The sequence below is a fragment of the Xyrauchen texanus genome, chromosome 14 (genome assembly GCF_025860055.1).
Source record: "Xyrauchen texanus isolate HMW12.3.18 chromosome 14, RBS_HiC_50CHRs, whole genome shotgun sequence".
In the NCBI taxonomy this organism is placed as follows: domain Eukaryota; kingdom Metazoa; phylum Chordata; class Actinopteri; order Cypriniformes; family Catostomidae; genus Xyrauchen; species Xyrauchen texanus.
The window spans coordinates 35,923,203-35,944,465 of NC_068289.1; the positions used below are offsets into that span (position 1 = coordinate 35,923,203).

At 36.7% G+C, this 21,263-nt stretch overlaps 2 protein-coding genes across 2 annotated transcripts in view; one reads left to right on the forward strand and one right to left on the reverse strand.

Annotated features, from left to right (window-relative positions):
- Positions 1 to 58: 58 nt before the first annotated feature.
- Positions 59 to 17,645, reverse strand: LOC127654865 (TGF-beta receptor type-2-like). Its single transcript, XM_052142378.1, has 7 exons — positions 17,492 to 17,645; positions 12,148 to 12,298; positions 9,673 to 9,866; positions 6,108 to 6,949; positions 4,888 to 5,029; positions 4,649 to 4,776; positions 59 to 2,270 (listed from the first exon to the last, which is right to left on the reverse strand). The coding sequence occupies exons 1-7, from the start codon at positions 17,547 to 17,549 to the stop codon at positions 2,025 to 2,027; spliced, it is 1,761 nt and encodes a 586-aa protein (XP_051998338.1). The 5' UTR covers positions 17,550 to 17,645; the 3' UTR covers positions 59 to 2,024.
- Positions 17,646 to 18,611: 966 nt separating this feature from the next.
- snx4 (sorting nexin 4) overlaps positions 18,612 to 21,263 on the forward strand; it is a 29,192-nt gene continuing 26,540 nt past the window's right edge. The window contains exons 1-2 of the mRNA XM_052142974.1: positions 18,612 to 18,766; positions 19,641 to 19,765. Of these exons, the coding sequence (XP_051998934.1) occupies positions 18,671 to 18,766; positions 19,641 to 19,765 (221 nt within the window). The 5' untranslated portion in view covers positions 18,612 to 18,670. The remainder of the gene's footprint in view (positions 18,767 to 19,640; positions 19,766 to 21,263) is intronic.

Sequence of the window (21,263 nt, forward strand, 5' to 3'; positions counted from 1 at the left end):
GACTACATAAAGTATTAAATTGTAACACCACATGACCATTTAAAATGAGGCAAAATAGTGAAAAACAACAATTTTTTTTAATATTCTTATACATTTTAACCTAAAACATGTTATGCATCAATTATGTTTACTACTTATAGCACAATTGTGAAACCAGTTTACAATAGGAAAGGGAAAAATGACTCTACATCTTTGTTTGCTTCAATTTTAGGACTGGAAAACATAACAGGTTGCCATATGTTCATGTTGACATTTGCACAGAAAATATTTATCTGCATCAGTCCTTTTTCCAGTGTGCAATCTGGTATGAATTTTCCATGTCCTCAAACTAGCTCTGAAGAATTTGGATGAACCTCAGATTGCTTAAAAAAAAAAAAAAAAAAAATCAGCTTTAAGACTGACTTTTTGCTAAGCCCTGCCTTAAAAATGTTAGTGGTGATTCATCCTGTTTCGGTAAAACATTTGTGTCTGGCCACCATGTAAAGAAATATTCTGGGTTCAATACATGTTCATCTTAATCGACAGAATTTGTTGCATAATGTGTATTACCACAAAAATACTTTTGACAAAAAGCAAAAATCGATGTTACATTGTGACTTACAATGGAAGTGAATGTGGGCAATTTTTAGAGGGTTTAAAGGCAAACATTTGAAGCTTACTTTTTTTAAAAGCACTTAAAATGTATTCTTCTGTGTGCATGTGTAAAATCTGAGCTGTACAGTTGTTTAAATTGTACTTTGTCCAATCATTTTAGGGTTTGTTGACTATGTCATCATGGCAACAAAGTTATAATTTGAATATCGCTTTACACAGAAAAGCGATTTTATCACTCTAAAATAATGTAAACACACATATTGTGTTTTGTGGCTACACTTTTGAAACAGTTTTTTAATATTTACGGATTGTCCCCATTCACTTCCATTGTATGTGCCTCTGTTTTGTTTTGGGGGTTTTTAAGAAAAGAAGGGATGAGTCAAAATGAATTTTTGTGGTAATCAATATTATGCCACAAATGTTGTCGATCCATCTTCATTTGTACTGAACCCGGAATATTCCTTTTAATAGTGACAATTTTCGTAGAGGGGGCAGAGATTAGCAAATGGTGAATTCAGTGTCATGCTTTTCTCAATTAGTCTTTGTCCCGAGCTCGCTGATGTAATTAAGAAATCATTGGCTTATTGAACCTTGTTTATCATTTGAAGTGAGTCTTCTAAAGGTTCCTTTTTTCCATTTAATTTGGATGAGTTAACGGAGTACATCAAAGTCTGTAATGAACAGGATGTTCGACAACTTCTGAGGACGGTCATTTTGACCAGACATTGTTGATGAAAATATTTTATCTGCTTGTCATTTAAGTAATCAGGTCAGTGGTTACAAAGGGTCAGTGTACAATGACACAAATTAACTCATTCTTAGCAAAAGGGAAAAAAAAAACATGAGACCTGCAGCACATTTTGAAGTTTCTGAGACTGAATGAGCAATATATTTCTTATCATTTTGAGCTGGCCTTTTTTTCCTTTTTTATTTACATCTAACAGCAGTTATTTCCGGTCACTCTTGTTTCATCCTCTTGACTCGTAATTTCAGCTGCAGGTCTGTGGCTTATCAAATTGAAGGCTACCCAAAGCTCAAGCAGATGTTAAAAATGAGTGACTCAGAAAGGGGAAACAAAAATGTCAAGTGAGAAAATTGGGGTAAACATTTTTAGAATAAATGGCACACTTTGCACAGTAAGGAACCTTCTGCCAAGCAAGTACTCTCCACGTCTCCCCACTTATTACAACTTTTGTTGCATTACCACACAATGCAGCCTTATAGAGAAATTTTCCACCCCTAACTGCATACTCTGCAACAGTACACAAGAAAACAGTGATATTTTGGCACAGATCCCATCTCTTGTTTGACTGTTAAGCATTTAAAGAAAACGGAGACCAGCTCCACATAATGAACCAATATGTATTACAAAAACAAGTCTGATATTTCAGGTAGGTCACATTTGACTAATGCCTGGAGGAAGCATTGATCTACGTGTCAGTTGTAACGGGAGGATGGATGCCAGTGCTGTGGTCCATGCAGGGCAGAGGAGAAGGGTGGAGTGTTGGGGTTTGCTGCTCTATGGATGGCAGTATGGGTGTGTGGTTTGAGATGGAGTTCTCCAACTCTTCCTGTGCCAGAGTATTAAAGCGTTCTACCACGCAGTGTGCCGTCAGACGAGCCTCTGGGTCATGATCCCAGCACTCAATTATAGTCGCACACAACAGCTGCATGCCCTAAAACACAAGGTAGAAGACAGTTTTTTATTATGAATAGAAATGTCGGTAACAATCTATGAAGTCTGGTTATACACTCACTGAGCAGTTTATTTGAAACACTATGGTCTTTATAAAGTGCCCGATGTGGTCTTCTGCTGTTGTAGCCTTTCTGCCATAAGGTTCGATGTGTTGTGCATTCTGAGATGCCATTCTGCTCACTACAATTGTACAGAGTGATTATCGGAGTTACCGTAGCCTTTCTGTCAGCTCAAACCAGTCTGGCCGTTCTAGTCAGCCCGTCTGGTACCAACAATCATGCCACGGTCAAAATCACTGAGATCACATTTTCCCCCATTCTGATGGTTGATGTGAACATTAACTGAAGCTCCTGACCTGTATCTGCATGAATTTATGCATTGCACTGCTGCCACACGATTGGATGATTAGATAATAGCATGAATAAATAGGTGTACAGGTGTTCCTAATAAAGTGCTCAGTGAGTGTATAATATATTATAAAGGTATTTACGTCCATTTGTGTGTTTTAAAATTTTTTTTAGGATTTTGTTCCACTTTGCGCCTTGTCTCTCTGTTTTTCAGCATTTTGTGCAGGAGGGACACATTTATAATACACTGTGTCAAATTAATAGATCAACTTTTAAAAGCATGCCTCAAGACACCTATGTTCTGTTCTATTTGTTGCACTGTGTCTAGCGTTTTCAACGCAAGGAAACTTTTGGTCCGAAAAGCCCTTTATAGTGATAAAGAAATGCCATGCAGTGCTACAAACAGAACAGACAGCAGGTGTCTCTAGACATGATTTTAAATATAAGTATAGTTAAAGTTCTTTTTAAATATACACATCTACAAAATGTGGCGCTATACAGGGGTGAAAATTTCATCAAAATGTTGGGGGGGGACAATAAATATAACAATTCTCAAGAGCAATTTTTGAAGGTTTTTTTTGTTGTTGCCCCGTTTGCATTTTATTTCTTAAACAATTATTTTAAGAATATATAATTATATTATTTACAATACACATATTTTAATGATATTTTGGGGGGGGGGACAACCCTCATAGCCTATGGCGCTATAGCGTGACACACTAAAAAAATGATGAGACATAGCGCACTGGTCAAAAATGTCTGTCCTGTTATGAATTTTGGAGGGTAATCTTTATTATTGAATTTTTAATGATGACATTGTCTGTGAAAAATTTTCATTTTAAATATTCACCTCTTAAATTTACAACAATATGAAATTGCATCCCAAAAATGCAAGCACTGTTAATACAATGCGTATATTTTTCAATTAGTGCAATTCAGTATGCTTTTCATTTCAAATTGTCATTAAAATACTTCCATACAGTCCGTAAATGTTAAAATACACACTTTTTCAAAAGTAAAGCAACAGGGGGCCTGGTTCGCTCAGCGAGTATTAACGCTGACTACCACCCCGGATTCGCGAGTTCGAATCAAGGCTGTGCTGAGTGACTCCAGCCAGGTCTCCTAAGCAAACAAATTGGCCCGGTTGCTAGGGAGGGTAGTGTCATATGGGGTAACCCTCTCATGGTCACGATTAGTAGTTCTCAATCTCAATGGGGTGCGTGGTAATTTGTGCGTGGATCACAGAGAATGGCATGAGCCCCACATGCAGATTCTCTGCAGTGTCATGCACAACGAGCAACATGATAATGCACGGATTGACTGTCTCAGAAGCGGAGGCAACTGAGACTTGTCCTCAACCACCCGGATTGAGGTGAGTAACCACACCACCATGAGGACCTAGTAAGTAGTGGGAATTGGGCATTCCAAATTTGGGAGGAAAAAAAAAAGTAAAGCAACATGTATTATATGTGTTAATGTAACATGATTGTAGTGTGATAAAATTGCTTACCTTATCTATGTAAAGATATGTCTAATATTAGTAAACCCTTTATTCTGGTAAACATAGTCACGCAGGTAAATCTGTTTTTATCACACTAAAATCATGTTAACACAGTGTTTATGTTTTGTGGATATACTTTTGAAACAGTGTTTTAATTAGGGCTGACAATTTAATGCATTAATACAGTGCGATTAACCATATAAAAGATACTGCATAAAAAATATCGCAAGTAATTATGTCACCGGACCATAATATGGACTACTTCTAACATTGGAGTAATTCAAGCTTGAAGTACCACCTGTTTTCAGCAGGGTGCAGTAAGCGAAACTACAGCTGTATAGGCAACTCACAGCTGTACATAAAACAAAGCAAACTTTTATGTTTATGGACTAGCCCCATTTACTTCTATTGTAAGTGCTTTACTGTAACCACAAGCAAAGGATGAGTCAAAATTACTTTTAGTCATAATTGACAAGTTTTAAAGGCTTGTCCATTTGTAGTTGTACAAACCGGATGTGTTGTCCAGCTCTCTGGGATGTCTGGTCTTCCTCTGTCTCTTAAAACCAGGTCTCTCATGCTGTCTACACATGGCTGCTCACACACCTTGGAGGCAAATGGGGGCTCATAACTCTTCACCTCTGTTACAAAGAACAATTCAACCACTTTAATTTATCTACAGTGTCTTACCCGTCGCATCTATAGAATGACATGGTTTGCACAAGCACATATCCAACAATGTTTTTACTTGCCTCCAATGACATCACACCTAGAGACCATTTCCCACAGCACAAGGGCCATGGAGTAGACATCCATCTGTTTAAAGGACTCCAAATCTTCTAGATTCACCCTGGACTCCAGAACTTCAGGGGCCATGTAGCGTGCTGTCCCCACCTACAAGACACGGACCACATAGTTCAAATCAGATAACTGTGTTAAATTAAACTACAAATGGTTACAAGGTTTCTTCTGACTACATCTGTGCCCTCAACTGCAGAGCTTTTAGGTTTCACTTAAAAATCTTGCAGAAATGATTACAGTGCCCACAGCATTTTTGCTCTGAGATTATACATTTACTAATGACTTGGTTTGGAATTGCTTTTCTGCATGTGTACAAAGGATGCAACATTGGAGACCATTACTCTGTAACAAAACCTAGTGTGCTGCTTATAGGCAGCATTTTAAGCATCATAGGTTCACCACCGATGCAAAGGCTATTAAAAAAGGTAGGTAGTATAATCAAGCCACCTAAAAAATACTTTGTTTTGGCCAAATTATAAGGCAGCATTGCAAGTATACTTCAAGCAGAAGGCAATCACAGACTGTATTTTGATTTGGTGAACAAATCCATATATTTATACATGTATTTCATTTAATACCAAAAGTATAGTACAAAACAGTTAAATCTAATGAGAAATTGACTATTTTATCAAATATTTTTGTTTGAGGTTTATTTTTATGCTTATTGGTGTATTGTTTTCTTAGCCTAGCAACAAGCTAACAGCAAAATAGATTAAATCAAGTCAAATATCTTGTGCATTTCACGTTGTTGCCTATGTAGAGTGTATACAATTGGTCACTTATGAGGTTCCATTCTAGATGGGGACCGTTCACACTTTTTGCCTCTGTCTGTTTTTCAATTGTTTTTCTATGTAAATAAGTGCTAGAGAGACAGCTTAGCATTCAACTGTTGCAGTTATGAAGAGTGTTTTCGAAAGTCTCTATTTTCAGCAGAGGAAAACTGCATCTGAGTGTGGTTGAGGTGTAAACACTGCAAAATCAATGTGTTTTGACTTGCCCTTAAAAAAACATCTGGAGACACATAATTTTTTGTGCTGCATCTAGATTTTTTTTGTACAAGAATGCATTTGATCTGAATGACCCGTTTCAAGGCAGCTGCTTGTAGGCAACAGATAGCAAGCCAGCTAACTAGGTTTTGGAACAGAACCCATATCTTGTGTTTCCTCCCTACCTGCCCACTGTTAGCAAAATCATCTACAGTGAGGGAGAGGTCAAGTTGCAGAGCCAGTCCAAAATCACAGAGCGCACACTCGCTAGTGCTCTTCAACACAATGTTGCTGCTCTTCAGATCTCTATGGGCGATGGGCACCTTTGGCATGCCGCAGGGTGTGGTGTCGCTGTGCAGGTGTGCCAGGCCTCTTGCCACAGAGCCTGCTAGCGAGCACAGCTCAGCCCATGTGAGGATATGATTAGCTAGAAACTCCTGGAGGTTCCCAAGACTGTAATAGGCCATGATGAGCCAGTATTGCCTCTGGGGGGCACCAGCAGTACCACCTCGCTCCTCAGCAGTCAAGAACTGCACCACATTCTCATGTTTTAAGTCGGCGTCAGAGAATATGGCCCTTTCGTTCCACCATGAGGTATACTCCACTGCCGGGAAGATCTTCACAGCTACTGTTTCATACTGCCCACCCTCATTATGGCTAAGCCTTGCCCGCCATACCTCGGCAAATCTCCCCTTACCCACCAGCGCCTCCAACTGGAGGGGTAACTGCTCTGTGTTGTGGTTGAGGTTATTGGCACAAGTTGATGATATTTCTGAATTGGCATCATCACTGAGGGATGGCAGCTTGCCATGGTAATCACTACCATTTGCTTGGCCAACGCAACCCTCTGCTCGATCCAGAGACTGGTATTGGGTGCGCCTTGGTGCCCAGTCTTTAGGTTGTTTGCCAGGCTGGCGTATACGATACAGGTAAAAAGCCATGGTAGCAATGACAGCCACGAGGAGAGGTGGAACCAGGCTTATGACTACCACTGGAATGACGTCTTTTGGCTTCGGCTTTGAGAATCCTGAAAAAACAGGTTTACATTAGTACAAACAGGCTCTGTTCCAAACCTAGTGAGGTGCTTTCTAAGCCAAGTGACTGATTTGGAAACCTCTACATATACAAATAGTGATCTTCATATGAATACTGAACTCACAATTTATTTCAACAGAGACTGGCATTAGCAAGTTGCTAAGATAACAATGTGAACCTCTAATATTCCTAAAAATACATAACACACAAAAATATTGGGTAAATTAGTCCATTATAAATGAGAATAGAGATCATTTTTATATTGAATGAATTATATTTCTAGTCAACATTTCTCTCACTTAATTTTGGGAGCATGCAACTATTATTCCTTAAAGGTGCAGTCATTCATTTTTGCGTTTGTCATCTTGGACTTACACTGACACCTAGGGCCTTGATGCAGCATAATTCAAATGCAAAATATTTCATTTACAGATACTATTGTAGAACTTCACTTTTCAAAATCAGCCATGATTGGAGTGTAAATGTCCAATAACAGGGTGGTTACTGAGATTAAGCAAGTAGTATTCGGCTGGTCATGTGACAAGTCAGCCTCCATGAGGGGACCCTCTCCATGTAGAATAAAAACAGCTTTTATAAGGTTACTTATCCTTGTGTGACCCCGCGGCCTCATGCGCGGACCTGCTAGTTTGGATTTGATATAAGCAACACCTTATTTAAATTCATTCAAATCCATTGCATACAGTTCAGGACACTCTAAGGGGGCTTTCACACTTGGTTCGATTGCCTGTTCCGAACCAGAGTTCGATTGCTCCCCCCTGCCCCCGATGGACTGTGTTCACATTATATATTTGTATCCGAACCGCGGTACGCTTGCATCATCAAGCTGCAGCTGGTGCGTAATCGTGTTGCTTGATATGCTTGATAATTCAATGAATAGACTTGCTCGGTTCACATTTGTTCTTCTTTTTTTAACCTTTGGTTTTGTTTTCAACATCAAGATACAGAAACACACTTGCGTCTGTCTGCCGCAAAAATACTGAAATCGTTCAAAAGACAGCGGGCTGTCCGCCGAAGACAATTTTTGCAAAGGCAAGCAGAAATCATCTCTCTGCTTGCAGTGCGTGTGCGTGTGCGTGTGCGTCAATCCCGCTTTTCGTCAAGGTAAGTGTATACACACACACGCACGCACGAAAGTAAACCCTTTCCGCTCATTTTGAAAGTGACGCGTGTGAGACTGACGACCACATTATACGTCATCAACAGCGGTTCACTTCCGCGGTTTGGTTCGATTGCGTTCATATCAGCAGCGAACCGTACTGGAGTTCACATGAACCGTACCCCAGACCACCTTTTTAAGCGGACCCGAGTACGGTTCGCGGGTGCGCACCCGAGTTTGGAAGACAGCGTTCACATCATCCAGACGAACCGAACTCTGACGTCATTCGAACCGGGGTGCGCACCAAACTGCTGGTGTGAAAGCCCCCTAAGGAGTCATTTAAAGTTTAAACTTCTGACGCACGGAGTCACAAGACCAAACACTATGCCGTTGATTTCTATGAACTGTTTATATGGGCGCAGCGCCAATAAAAGGTGCTGTAAGAAACCTCTTCAACTTTTTTCACTGAAACGTGTGGTTGTAAAAAGTATCATCTCTAGTTTAGTTTGATATGCTGCTTTACATATTTTGTTCACACTTTGGCAGGCTAATAAACATTAAGTACTCGGATGAGTGCTGTGGAGCGGTTTTCTAACAGATGTTCTTAAAACATTAACAAATCTGTGGGTCATTTTGTTCATTTTAATCAAAATTTTGTTATATATTGTTTGTTAACACTGTACAAAAAGGTGCTATTCATTAACATTAGTAAATGCATTCTTATATATTTACTCTGCGTTTTCACATTGAGAATACATGTATTCAGCCAAAAGCTGAATTTTGCTTTCAGAGGCTTTATATGGAGTTAAGCTGAAAATAAGGTGTATTTCAAACTGTTCAGAGACCAGTGCATACAGACAGCACACTGGGGTTAAGTCATTCACTAAATAGGGAGCAAGGGAGCATCCTATGGCATTCACTCCTAAAACTTAAGTTTCAGGCTGCTGATGATGTTTGGACCACTCAAGATGTTTGGCAGACATGGAACAATGATAATAAGTACACATATTCAGAATTTTATCATTCAAAATTATATTTTAACATGATTGGCAGTGATTTAATGATGTTGGCCATTACTTTGAATCAGAATTATGTATTCATCTTCCTAGAAAATCAGCTGTAATGTCAATAACGTCTCAAAAACATGAATAACCAACACTCCTGGACACATAATAAACTATTTGATGAAAAAATCTGACATTCTATAGCATGGTATTTCTTAAAATTTCACAACTGAGTACCACGGTCCACATACAAGGACATAAATGTTTAGGAACTACAAGTTCTACAAATCCAAAAATTCTATGGAAAATGCACACAGAAGTCACGCAGGGGTCTCAGGCGGTTATATGACTGGAGTCTTCATCTCATGTGAGAGCTCATGATTTAATACTAAATTTAGTAAGTATAAGGAGTTCAACTTTTTTAATGAGAAAAAAAGAGTGTACCTTTAAAATGCTGCTAATGCAGCACACTAGGTTTTGGAATAGAGCCATAGTTTTGGATTCCAAAACAAAAATGCTTTGCTTCAAACCCAGATGTATTTACTGTTTCAGGAGTATGGAAATATTAATTTGACAATATTTTGGAGCACATACCATTGTCGAAGATGAGTTTGTCATTGCACTCGTGATTTCCAATACAGCCACAGATGAAGAGCAGGCCATCCTCAGAGGGCTGAGGTGTCATCAAACACTCTTTGGAGGAGTAGTTGGCCAGCATTATGTTCTCAAGCATATCCTGTGGGTTATAACACAGTGTCCGCACACTCACACTTACATTGTCCTTCTTCCTGTGAGAAAAATCACAGAAACATAGTCAAAATAGCATTTTATCCAGCATATACAAGATGCTCAAAAAACTGGTCAAAGACGTCCATCTACCAGTATGCACCATTACAATTTTTGGCTGAACTATTCCTTTAAGAAAGTTTAAAAAAAACACACAAATCTCAATGCAGCCTGTTGCACTTTCTCAAAAATTTCTTTTCAATTAATTTTTCCAACAATTCAAGTGCAACATGCTCAGAGAAATCCACTTTAGCTGTAGGAAAAAAAGACTGATTCCTTCGGAAAGACCAGAAAGACAAACATGTGATCAAGGGAAAAGTTTTCCTATGTTCCTCAGATGAAATCTTGAATAAAATGTAACCAGGGAATCCCTGCTCAGGGGCGCACTTTGAACTTCATGCCAGAGTGTAAACTTTGCTGAGGGTTATAAATGCATTTGTTATTTATTCTGCATTAGTGTAGAAGAAGAGTCTTTATGTTGACCCCTCAGAGAAATGTGTCTCTATTTACACATTTGCCTCTACTGCAGTCACTCAAAGGTCAGCTTGACTGACTTCCCAGAGAATTTCTTCATAGACTGAGCAGGTAAAAAAAAGGATTTTTGCTGCTTGTTCAATTTACTTAATTAAAACTAAAACAACACAATACTTGAACAATTTCTCACAACTTGATTTCAATGCATTCTATCCATTTAAATTTGAAAAATATGTTTTTTAAGTTTACTTAATCTATTTGAGTTGGGATGACATAAATACTTTTTGTGGCGTTAATGTAGCATTGATCAAACTGGCAGGGGATTTCTATTTCCCATCATGCTTTGCATGGTAATCGATGGGGAGAGTAAATGTTAAAATTAAGTGTTATTTTATATTTTTTTTGTGCAAGATGAATATAAAGGGGGATACTTGTTAGTGTTTAATGTTTTGTCATGTTGAGATTGAGAAGAGTTTCTGTTATGTTGGAGTTTTGGGGGTTACCATTATGGTGAAGAGTGGAGCTTGAGCTAACATTGAGAACAGGTATAAGTTTCACATTAAAAATAAGACTTGTTTTATTGAGCAATTGTTGTGAGAACCATAGCATACAGCTGTTACTAAACTACAAACTAGTATTTATAACCAACAGGAATTTAGCATGCTGACATTCACTTTCACTAGTCCACACACAAAGAAATAAAATATTTATTTGAGTAACATTAACACCAAGGTTATTATAGTTAACTAAAACTGAAATTCCAAACAATTACCTATAAAACAAATTATAATACTGTAACAAAAAATTTCCAAAAAATTAAAGTAAACTAAAATGATCATTCATTGCTTCACACCTAACTAAAAGTTAATGTTCACATCAACCATCAGAATGGGGAAAATGTGATTTCAGTGATTTTGACCGTGGCATGATTGTTCATGCCAGATGGGCTGGTTTAAGTATTTCTGTAACTGCTGATCGCTTGAGATTTTCATGCACAACAGTCTCTAGACTTTGAATGGTGCCAAAAACAAAAAAAGATCCATTGAGTGGCAGTTCTGCAGACAAAAGCACCTTGCTGACGAGAGAGGTCAACAGAGAATGGCCAGACAGGTTTGAGCTGACAAAAACTACAGTAACTTAGATAATCCCTCTGTACAATTGTAGTGAACAGAAGAGCATCTCAGAATGCACAACACATCAAACCTAAAGGCTGATGGGTTACAACAAGACCACATTGGGTTCCACTTCTGTCAGCCAAGAACAGAAAACCACAGCTTTCTGTTCTTGGCTGACAGAAATGGAACCTGGCGTGGTCTTCTGCTGTTGTAGCCCATTCGCCTCAAGGTTTGATGTGTTGTGCATTCCGCAGAACTGTAGCTGGTGAAATCCCAGGAGATCAGCAACTACAGAAATACCTACGTGTAATCTGGACTGGACAGGGAATAATTTAATTTAAAGAACAATATACAAAGTTGGCCCGTACCAAGTCATTTACTTCTGTGTTAACTGAAATAGCAATAAAAATAGAAACTCAAATATATTGATAGACTAAAATAAAAAAGAAATCTAAAATACATTGAAAAACTAAAACTAAACTAAAACTAACAAACACAGTTGGTAAAATAACTGACAAATACTAAATCATAATTTGAAATAGAAAACGAAATAAAAAAATAAAACTAAATTAAAAACCCCAAACTACGATAACCTTGATTGACACACATTTTGTTGGGTTTACCAAATTCAACTAGACTCTTTCTATGCACTTCGCTTATGCATACTCAAAATGTAGCCATGCCTTGGACTCACCATATTGCTACACACACTTCTTCAGCCAGAGTACAGTAAGAGGTCAGACTGCAGTTGCTCATGCAGACATTGTCTTCACATACAGGACTCGAGTGGTCACACCACTTACAGAGGTTGGTTGTCATGAGGGTGAAAGTCTGCGACTGCAACACTGCAATAAGAACAGACAATAAACTTTAAAGAGATGTAAACACAGTATAATAATACAAAGTATTTAGGGCAATTTAATTTACTTTTATGTAATCAGACTTAAGGTAAATATTTTTTAGAGAGAAAGAGAAAGTGTGGATTGAAGTTGTTGTTTTCTAGGAACTTGCCATTTTTTCATTGCTAGCCACTTATTAGCTTAAATAGCTATTTAACTTAAATAGTTTTGCATTGTGACAACATTTTAAAAGTGCAAATATTCCAAATAAAAATAAGGTCCAAATCATATTCTAATTGAAATTAATTTAAATAAAGGATACTACCCAACTACCCTAGAGTAGTCACAATTCAATTTCATTATGAATTGTCACTGAGTAAATTATGATATAATTTTTGGGTGAACTGTCCCTTTAAGGGACAAAGTAAAGGTAGACAATACATTGCAAAATAGACAAAAGCAGTCCAAACAAATTCAATTAAAATATACATTTTGGAAGATTGGCTTGTAGGAACACTCAAAAGAAAACAGAAACGACAAACTTAAGCTAATTGCCTAAAACCACAAATAACTTTGGTTGAGGCATGTAGTAAATGCAGTCAGAATTTTCTAATGATGAAAATGATGATTGCGATGACAAAGTTATAACAATGAAACTCTAATGACTGCTGCCATCAAGATTACAATTTAAGACCAACTCTTTGAGCAGACGTGACACATCTGGAGTTTGTAAAGCTCTAATTGAATTTGGATGAATGCAATATATATAACCTGATATGTATGTATGTATGTGTGTGTGTTGGGTTATATTTGGTTTGGTGCACACATCACTGAAGCCATGTGTATTCATGAGAGTGTCAGGAGTTCCTGTGGTTAAGAGGGATAAGCCTGAATTCCTTTCCATGCACACTGTCTCCCCCATCCTGATACCACCACATCCACAACAATATTAATTGTTTATTAAAAGCAGATGAGGGGTGGGAGCTATTTCGTTGAAATCGTTGAGTGCAGCGACCTTACAGTAAACAGTATTAAAAGGAGAAGCAGAGATATTTAACACAGACTTCCAGATGTCCACTGATGCCCGCTATCAAAACATACAACAGGGAGAGATCTTGCACGAAAAAGCGAGTGACATGATAAACTTAAAGGCTATGCACAAAAGCCCCCCTTTCTACAAACTTTAAAATAATTAAACTCAGCAGCCACTGCTCCAGAAAGAAATTGAAGCCAGAAGTGCTCACACTGGCCAAGTTTGAAGCACAAGTCCTCAGTGCTTATGGGAAATCCAATTGCTGCGTGCGAATAGAGGCCAGGAGTTGTTGGAGTGCATTTATTTGGTTTGCACTCAAGCAAGTTTCCCTTTTCGTTCCCTATTTGTAATTCGTGAGCACTACATATGATAATGAAAATCTTATGCCAAGTAAAATGTAGATTTTTTTGGTGATGTTTTCTTGTACCAACATGCACATTTATATACAATAATCAATATATAGGTGACCTAAAAGGATCTTTATGTGATTTACATATTGAGACCATATTGGAAATGTTAGATTTTTTTTCTACTCCATTTAAACATGAATATAAATAGAAAGTTTTAGGATTTTTAAATATACTAAAAGAATCAAATAATAATAATCTTTATAACTATACATTTTACAATATGTTCAGGCCACTAATCAAATGTAAGCTAATTTTCTGACATCTCAGAATCTTTATCCAAGAGGTCAGATTTCCTTGTTTCCATTAAAGCTCACCAGATGCTGTTTGGATGCTGGGACAACACTGATCATCATGTTTTGAGTACATTTTTTATATTAAACTTTTCACTCAAGTTGTTATGCTGGTAATATAATTTGTAATGAAAAAGTACTACAAAAAATGCAAAAGCATTTTCACTAGTGGTCTCAGACTTTTGGACCCTACTGTATATTTGTTTCCTACAGTTTATATGCCATGCAACATTTTTGGGGCCTCAGTATGTAGCAATCAAACTATCCCACTTGGTGGCACATTTCCAAGTTTTTCAATTCCTTTTAAACTCAGCTTGATCCCCGAAAGCATTTCCTGATATTAAATAAAAAACAGCACAATGAAGGCAGCACAGGCATAACTGTGCCGCATTCATGACAGATGTCTTCAGAAGTTGCTGTTTTGATTTTTAATGTTGACCATTGCTCACAAACACCCCATAGAATAAACTGAGCTCAAGAACACTGTTTAAAGGGATAGATCACCCCCAAAAAAAGACAATTCTGGCATCATTTACACACACATATGCTGTTTCAACCCCCATGTAAATGTATTTCTTCTGTGGAACACAATAGGAGATGTTCGGCAGAATGAAAACCTCAGTCCTCGTTCACTTTCATTGAATGGAAAAAAGGATGCATAGGAAATTAATGTTAACTGAGACTAACTTCCTAACATCTCCTGTTATTTTTTGCAGAACTAAATGATGTGCTTCATTACACGTTTTTCTGCAGTTTCCTAGTGAAATGCCCAGTGAGGGGCTTCAAAAGCGAGTAATGGGAGCATAATCAGGCAAGATTTTCAAGATGAATGTTACATGGCGGTTTTAATGAGTAAAACTTATCCCTCTTACCTAAAACTTTAACTTAAACCTAACCAATAGTGTTCTAAAAGCAAATGAGAGGTAAACAGACATCCTCACCCTTAACCAACAACTAAACCTAACAGATACTGTTTTAAAAAGCAAATGCGACATGGAAAGCTAGTTCTGACGCAACCATGTAATTTTGTATCGCTTCTATGACACTTTTTGCTCACGTGTCAGCTTTCTCCGGTTCTCCGAGTCCAAAGTCAAACACTCTAAAACTCTTTTTGCAAAAATGTTGTTATAGTAATGTTCATTCTATGAGTCTAGGTTGGGTTTGGAACTACATCAGGGTGAGTAAATGAGTAAACTATTAATTTAAATGTCAGGAAGGCTGAACTCATATTATCAGCCAGTGAAATGCTCTGTTATGTAATGCCATCTCCTCCGCAAGTACCATGCAAACCCAATCCCACCAAGAACAAGTTCTTAGAGTCTTCTCAAGGCAACAAAGAAGAAAAGGAGTGTCTGTGTCTGCTGAAAGTCACTGGGGTTGGGTTAGACCCTGTCAGCATCGTACCCCCTGTTTAAGTCATTACAATATTGCCATTGTGGGCAATCATGATGACAAAGTATAGAGAACCATTAAGGCACCAGATGAATGTCTTTGTATTATTATGTACAGTGTCTCTGTGGAGTCACATTTGCACACTCTGACACAAGTTCCCTCTCCATATTTCCCACATTTATTCTTAAAGGGATACATCACCCAAAAATGAAAATTCTGTCAATGTTGATCACAAAACTTCAATGGCTTTCTTTTTTTCGAGAATCACAAAAATAAATGTTAGACAGAATGTTAGGGACTGACAGCCTCATTCACCAAGTTTTTTTATTGTATGGAAATAAAAGATGCAATGAAAGTGAATGGTGATTAAGGGCTACTGTTAGTCCGTAACATAACCTTTTGGTAAAGACGTCAAATGGGTTTGGAACAACATTAAGGTGAGTAAACGATGACAAATGTTTAGTTTTTTTTAAACTAAATTTCCCTTTAAATATAACTATTTTTCAGACAACAGATAGGAAATGACAAGTGTGACTGATAGCTGATGGTTGTCTTTCCACCCACATGGTAATATTTCATAATTGTTGTTGAAAGGGGAGCTACTTTATACACACCCAAACCATTTAAAGGGGCCTCTGCAGTGCAAAGATCAGGATTTGGATTGTCAAGATTTGGTTTCCTTTTTGGAACTTTCCATTACATACTCTCGTGTCATTTTAATGTGGTCACATTGCATGACATCTTTTATCTCCATCTCAAAGATCCTGTTATTAATTAAGGGTATTTTTGGTGTACGGTTTCACAACACAGTTGTGTATGAGGATCTGAGCTCACTCTCTATACTTATACTCTATACTATAACTTAATTTGAAATATTCTTCTGAGAATACATAACTTTTTATAGGTGTCAAATAATAGCTAGTGTTTATACTGTATTGTTATTCTTACGGAACATGTGTAAAAAATGGACATGTAGATAGATTTTATATGTCTAAACAGCTGTTACAGTTGAGAGTCTAGGTGTAAAATCTGTATTATCATCTAAAACTCTATATTTTGATAACAGATGCTTTCAAGAGTGTACACTAAAAATGAAGACTATAGCTGTTATCTAAGGAGCTATTTCTACCTAATCTGGACTTACATTTTTATATTAATTGGTTCAACATAGGATGATTGAGCCATATTATATTTAAAATAATTCATTTGAAGATAACCAGTTAATTTAGATGCAAAATACACTTTTTTAGGTTATATGATGAAACATTTTTATTTACAACTGGACAACTGCAGAGACACTAATACTTTAAAACTTTATAACAATAGTTTTAATAATAGTATAATAATAGAATACCTCTCCATATAATTAAATGATCTGTTATCTTGATTTTTTTTTTAACAGTTGTTTTTGGATCACCTCCGGAATTCTAGATGAGGGCTATGAGCTGTTGTTTATATATATATTAATTTCAGAAGGGATCATATACTTCAAAAGGATCAAATATATGTCTGAATAATAGACAATGACATTGTTTCCCCCACATAAAAATTATTTATTAGTCTACTAATTTATCTATCAAACTGGACACCAGTTTTATGCGTTTGCATCACTTTCACTATCCAGAGGGATGAACATCAGCAGGAATACAACTACAGAACCATTTGCTTTCATCCACATAATTCAACCATACATTATAAATAAGAACAACATAGTTTAAACCAAAACAGTAAATCAAACACAATTTAATTCATCTAACACACCATAATCTGTTGCATTGGTGCAATGCTAACCAAACAAAATAATAGTTTTCATCGTTTCTTAAAGTTTGTTACAAATACAATACAAACAATTAATAGAGACATATTTGCTGTTTAACCAATTTTTAAACAAACTTCTGGCAATATATATTTAGAATGGAGAAAAATCTTCTCTACTGTCTCTTTAATGTTTAAGGATAAAAACGTTCTTTTATCTACTGCTGAAGAAAGCATAGAATTATCTAAAGTCTGAGAAAACTTTGATGCGTGGTGAATTCCAGACAATGAAAGTAGAAGAAAGTGAAGATCTACTCACGACAGAAAAACAGAAGAACAGATGTTTGAGTCCACAAACTCCAGCCTCTGCGACCCATATCTTTACACTCCAAAGATCCCAAACTGTTGACTGTTCCCGTTATTTTCTGTGACTGCTCGTGTCAAAGACACAGATAATCTCATTTGTAGGAGAGTTTGGGACTGTGTGTGTGTAACTGAGTTCCGTGTAGGCGGATCCAGATGTTTTTAATCCAGATGTGAGTGAGAGCGGGTCCGCCCAAGAACTCGCATTTATCAAAATATATACAGAGAGAACAATGATCTTTAGTTCAGCTTGTAGTGTGCTGCATTGTGTTGATTGCATAGAATCTAGGAATGTAAATAAAGAATGTGCAAAATTAAATAACAATACAATTTCAAAAGCGCACAAAAAAGTGAAAATCACAAATCCTCGTGCAATCGTATAGGTAATTTATGTTTTTATTTATTTATTTTTTACCGCTGTTTCCCCCAAGAACCAATTGACCACATTGTGAAAAAAAAAAAATATTTTAAATATATATATTTTATATATAATATATCTATAGGAAATAGGCCTATATATAAATAATACAACTTTTACAAAAATATTGTGCAAAAATATAAATATAAATATTATTACTAATTGATAATATGCACCTAATACTATTATTATTAAATATTTTTTACATTTGAATTATTATTATTTAATGATACTTTTCTCACTTGTTTCACCAACTGAATCGCTAATCATAATTACATAATTACATAAATAACATTTATGTTATTTTAAACTTAGTTAATCACTTAGATTACACTTAGCCAATGATATATCTCAACAACAACATAATAGTAATAATAATCATAATAGTAATAAAAATACATGGTGTTTATACGTTTATTTCATAATAATAACGTTTGTTTCATGTTCGTTAAGGCAAGTCTTCTTGATTTTATATTTGCATGTAGTTTTATAGATTTTGTTCAGCCAAATCCACTTTAAAATGATGTAAATATTTCATTCGAAAATGCGTCTGTAAAAAACATTTGCAGTACTGTATGTTTAACTCTTTATCTGCCTATCTCATGAATCCTCAGGCGAGTAATTCACGCGTGCACGCGCACACGCGCACACGCACACACGCAGACTCAAGTGAAAATAGTGTGAGTGCTCATCGCGTAAGCGCGTGACGGGAAAATCATGGCGGATTCAGGAAGCGAGGATATAGCGGTGATTGGAAACACAGATCTGACTCCTTCCGAGTCGGAGAACAACATAAAAAACGCCAAAAAACCAGTAGGTTTATCCTCTCTTTTTGCGATGAGACCGATGTGCTGTTTTGTCGATGTCGCGCGAGCTGAACAGGGAGCTCACGGGCTGACGACTCGTGATAAGTGGAAGGGTTCAGTGCTTTGGGTCATATCTATATTGTACAAATATATGCATATTTGTGTGTCACCTGAAATGAAGGACATGCTTGTTGTTTTTTTAAGATTACATATGATTCACCATATTTATAGAGCGCCACATGAGTTGGAAGTTTGTTAGATTACATGATGCGTTGTCAATGAAAAGCCTTTGCCACGTAGCTTGTAAACAACCATTATCTCATACATTCAAATTATATTTGTCAGTGTCATTTCTTGTATCACGTGTTAATCTGTAATTTACTGGTCATCATGGTTCTTAATGGGCTGGCCTAATATTTACTTTTTTGACGCCTCGCAACTTGAGTTGTTTCTGGCTTGCCTGCTAATCTAATAGATACATCCATGAAGTCCAAGGCTGACTGTAAAACCCCAAAACAGTTTTTAGAATCAGGAACTGAGGAATGATTGAAAAAGTTATGATTTAGCAATTTTTTTTGTTTCCAAATATTTTAAATGAATTATGAATAAATACAAGTAAACAAATGTAAAATAAGTGTTCAGTTAAATTCAGCAACCGTATACCCACCCTGCTCTTTAGATATCACCACCAGCCATACAAAACCCATATTGGCTGATCACTATTTAGAATGATTTTGTACAAGTGTCCATGTTTTGCACTGAAAATGTAATAAGGATAGTGATTCATAATGTATGGCCTCCCTATCCGTGTTTTATCTTTTGCTGACTCTTTAACAAGCATAGTAAGCATTGTGATTTTCTTGTTCTACCTAAACTTTCAGATGATTGAAAAAGGGACAAGTCTTCTGAAGAGGATGGAGATCAGTGTGGCTGAAGCAGAGAAAAGAACAGGGAAGAATACTGTCAACATGCAGGAGACTTATACAGTGTATCTTATAGAGACCAGGTAAGATGCTTCGCTTCACTTTCTGATAAATGTTGACATAATGAGACACCCTGTCTGAACTTCCCCTGTTAGGTAATATCACTCTAAACCTTTCATATTAGGGATGCACAGATACCACTGTTTCTCTTCCGATATCCAAAATCTCAGTATCGGCCGATATCAATCCCGATCCGATATCAGTATTGTTGTTTTTTGCATAATCAGTTTATAATATCTTTACATTATTGTGTTGAACTAATTGGGAGTACTCTTTAATATGTGAAGAAACGCAAACCTCTAACTACACATTATTTCAAGTTAAATGTATAGCCTATTAAGAAAAACATTATTGTTAACTAGTATACTGGATAACGGAGAGCAAAATTAACAGTAATTCCAGTTGTGCACCTTTAACTTTAAAAACCTCTGGCTTTTATTTTGGCATTCTGATTTCTGAACTCTCCAGGAATTCCTGTGTGTGTCTGTTTGTAGGCAAATTCACAGCAGTTTAATTCGACTTCTTATTTGAATTCTGGTAAAAATGCTCCTCCGGTGCCATTCTAAATGTATATTATAAGTGAACCGAAATAGTGAACTGTCCCTATTTCATACCGTGCATATTGATTTTCTATTTATTTATTACATTTATACTGTGGTTCAGACAATACTGACTAGACACAATATACTGAAACTGCCCTTTACAGACACCTAACACCAAATCTAACCATGTCAAATCAATTGCATCTGATATTCTCCTCTTGACTATATCATGAAGGTCAGGGCCTTTGCTTTTGAATGCGATTTTACTGATGTGCTGTTTTGACTAATGGGCTTAACTGAATCCATGCATTTTTTATGGAAGTCAGTTTACATGCAACATCAATCTACTGAAAATAATATTCCATTGCTTGTAATGTTAGCTGGAACTAGTGATCCAGTAAAGTAATGACTAGTGATCAGCCTGGTTGATTAATGTACCATTATTTGGCTATAATATGATTATCGAATTGGCCAATATCAATGCATGTTTGGCAAATTAACAGTGATTGCTCTAATTTCGTGACCGCGCTTGGTGCAGTGTAAAGCTGCGCTTTGTCTTAATTTTCGTGAGAGTTCTAATTTTAAGTGCAATAATTGTGCCAGCACATCTGTGGGCAAAAGTGCACAAACTGTAGGTGTATTATATGTTATTGAAGTGGCGCAAAGCGCAATTTGCTATTTTGCTGAGAAATAGGTCATTGCACTAAGATTTTCTGAGGTTGTTCTATTCTTGGCGCAAAGTGTAAACTCTCTTCCTGCATTTGCAGTTGGGGATTCCACCTGTCGATGATATTAAAGAGCTATCGATCCCTTTTAATACTAGCTGTGATTTGTGTGTCAGTAGATCAATATGGTTAATTATTATTATTATTATTATTTTTAGTGATGTAGAGATGTAAAGGTATGAAAATGTAATATCACGATTATTGTGACCAAAACTATCAGGGTTATCATTATTATCACGGTATTGTTAAAATGT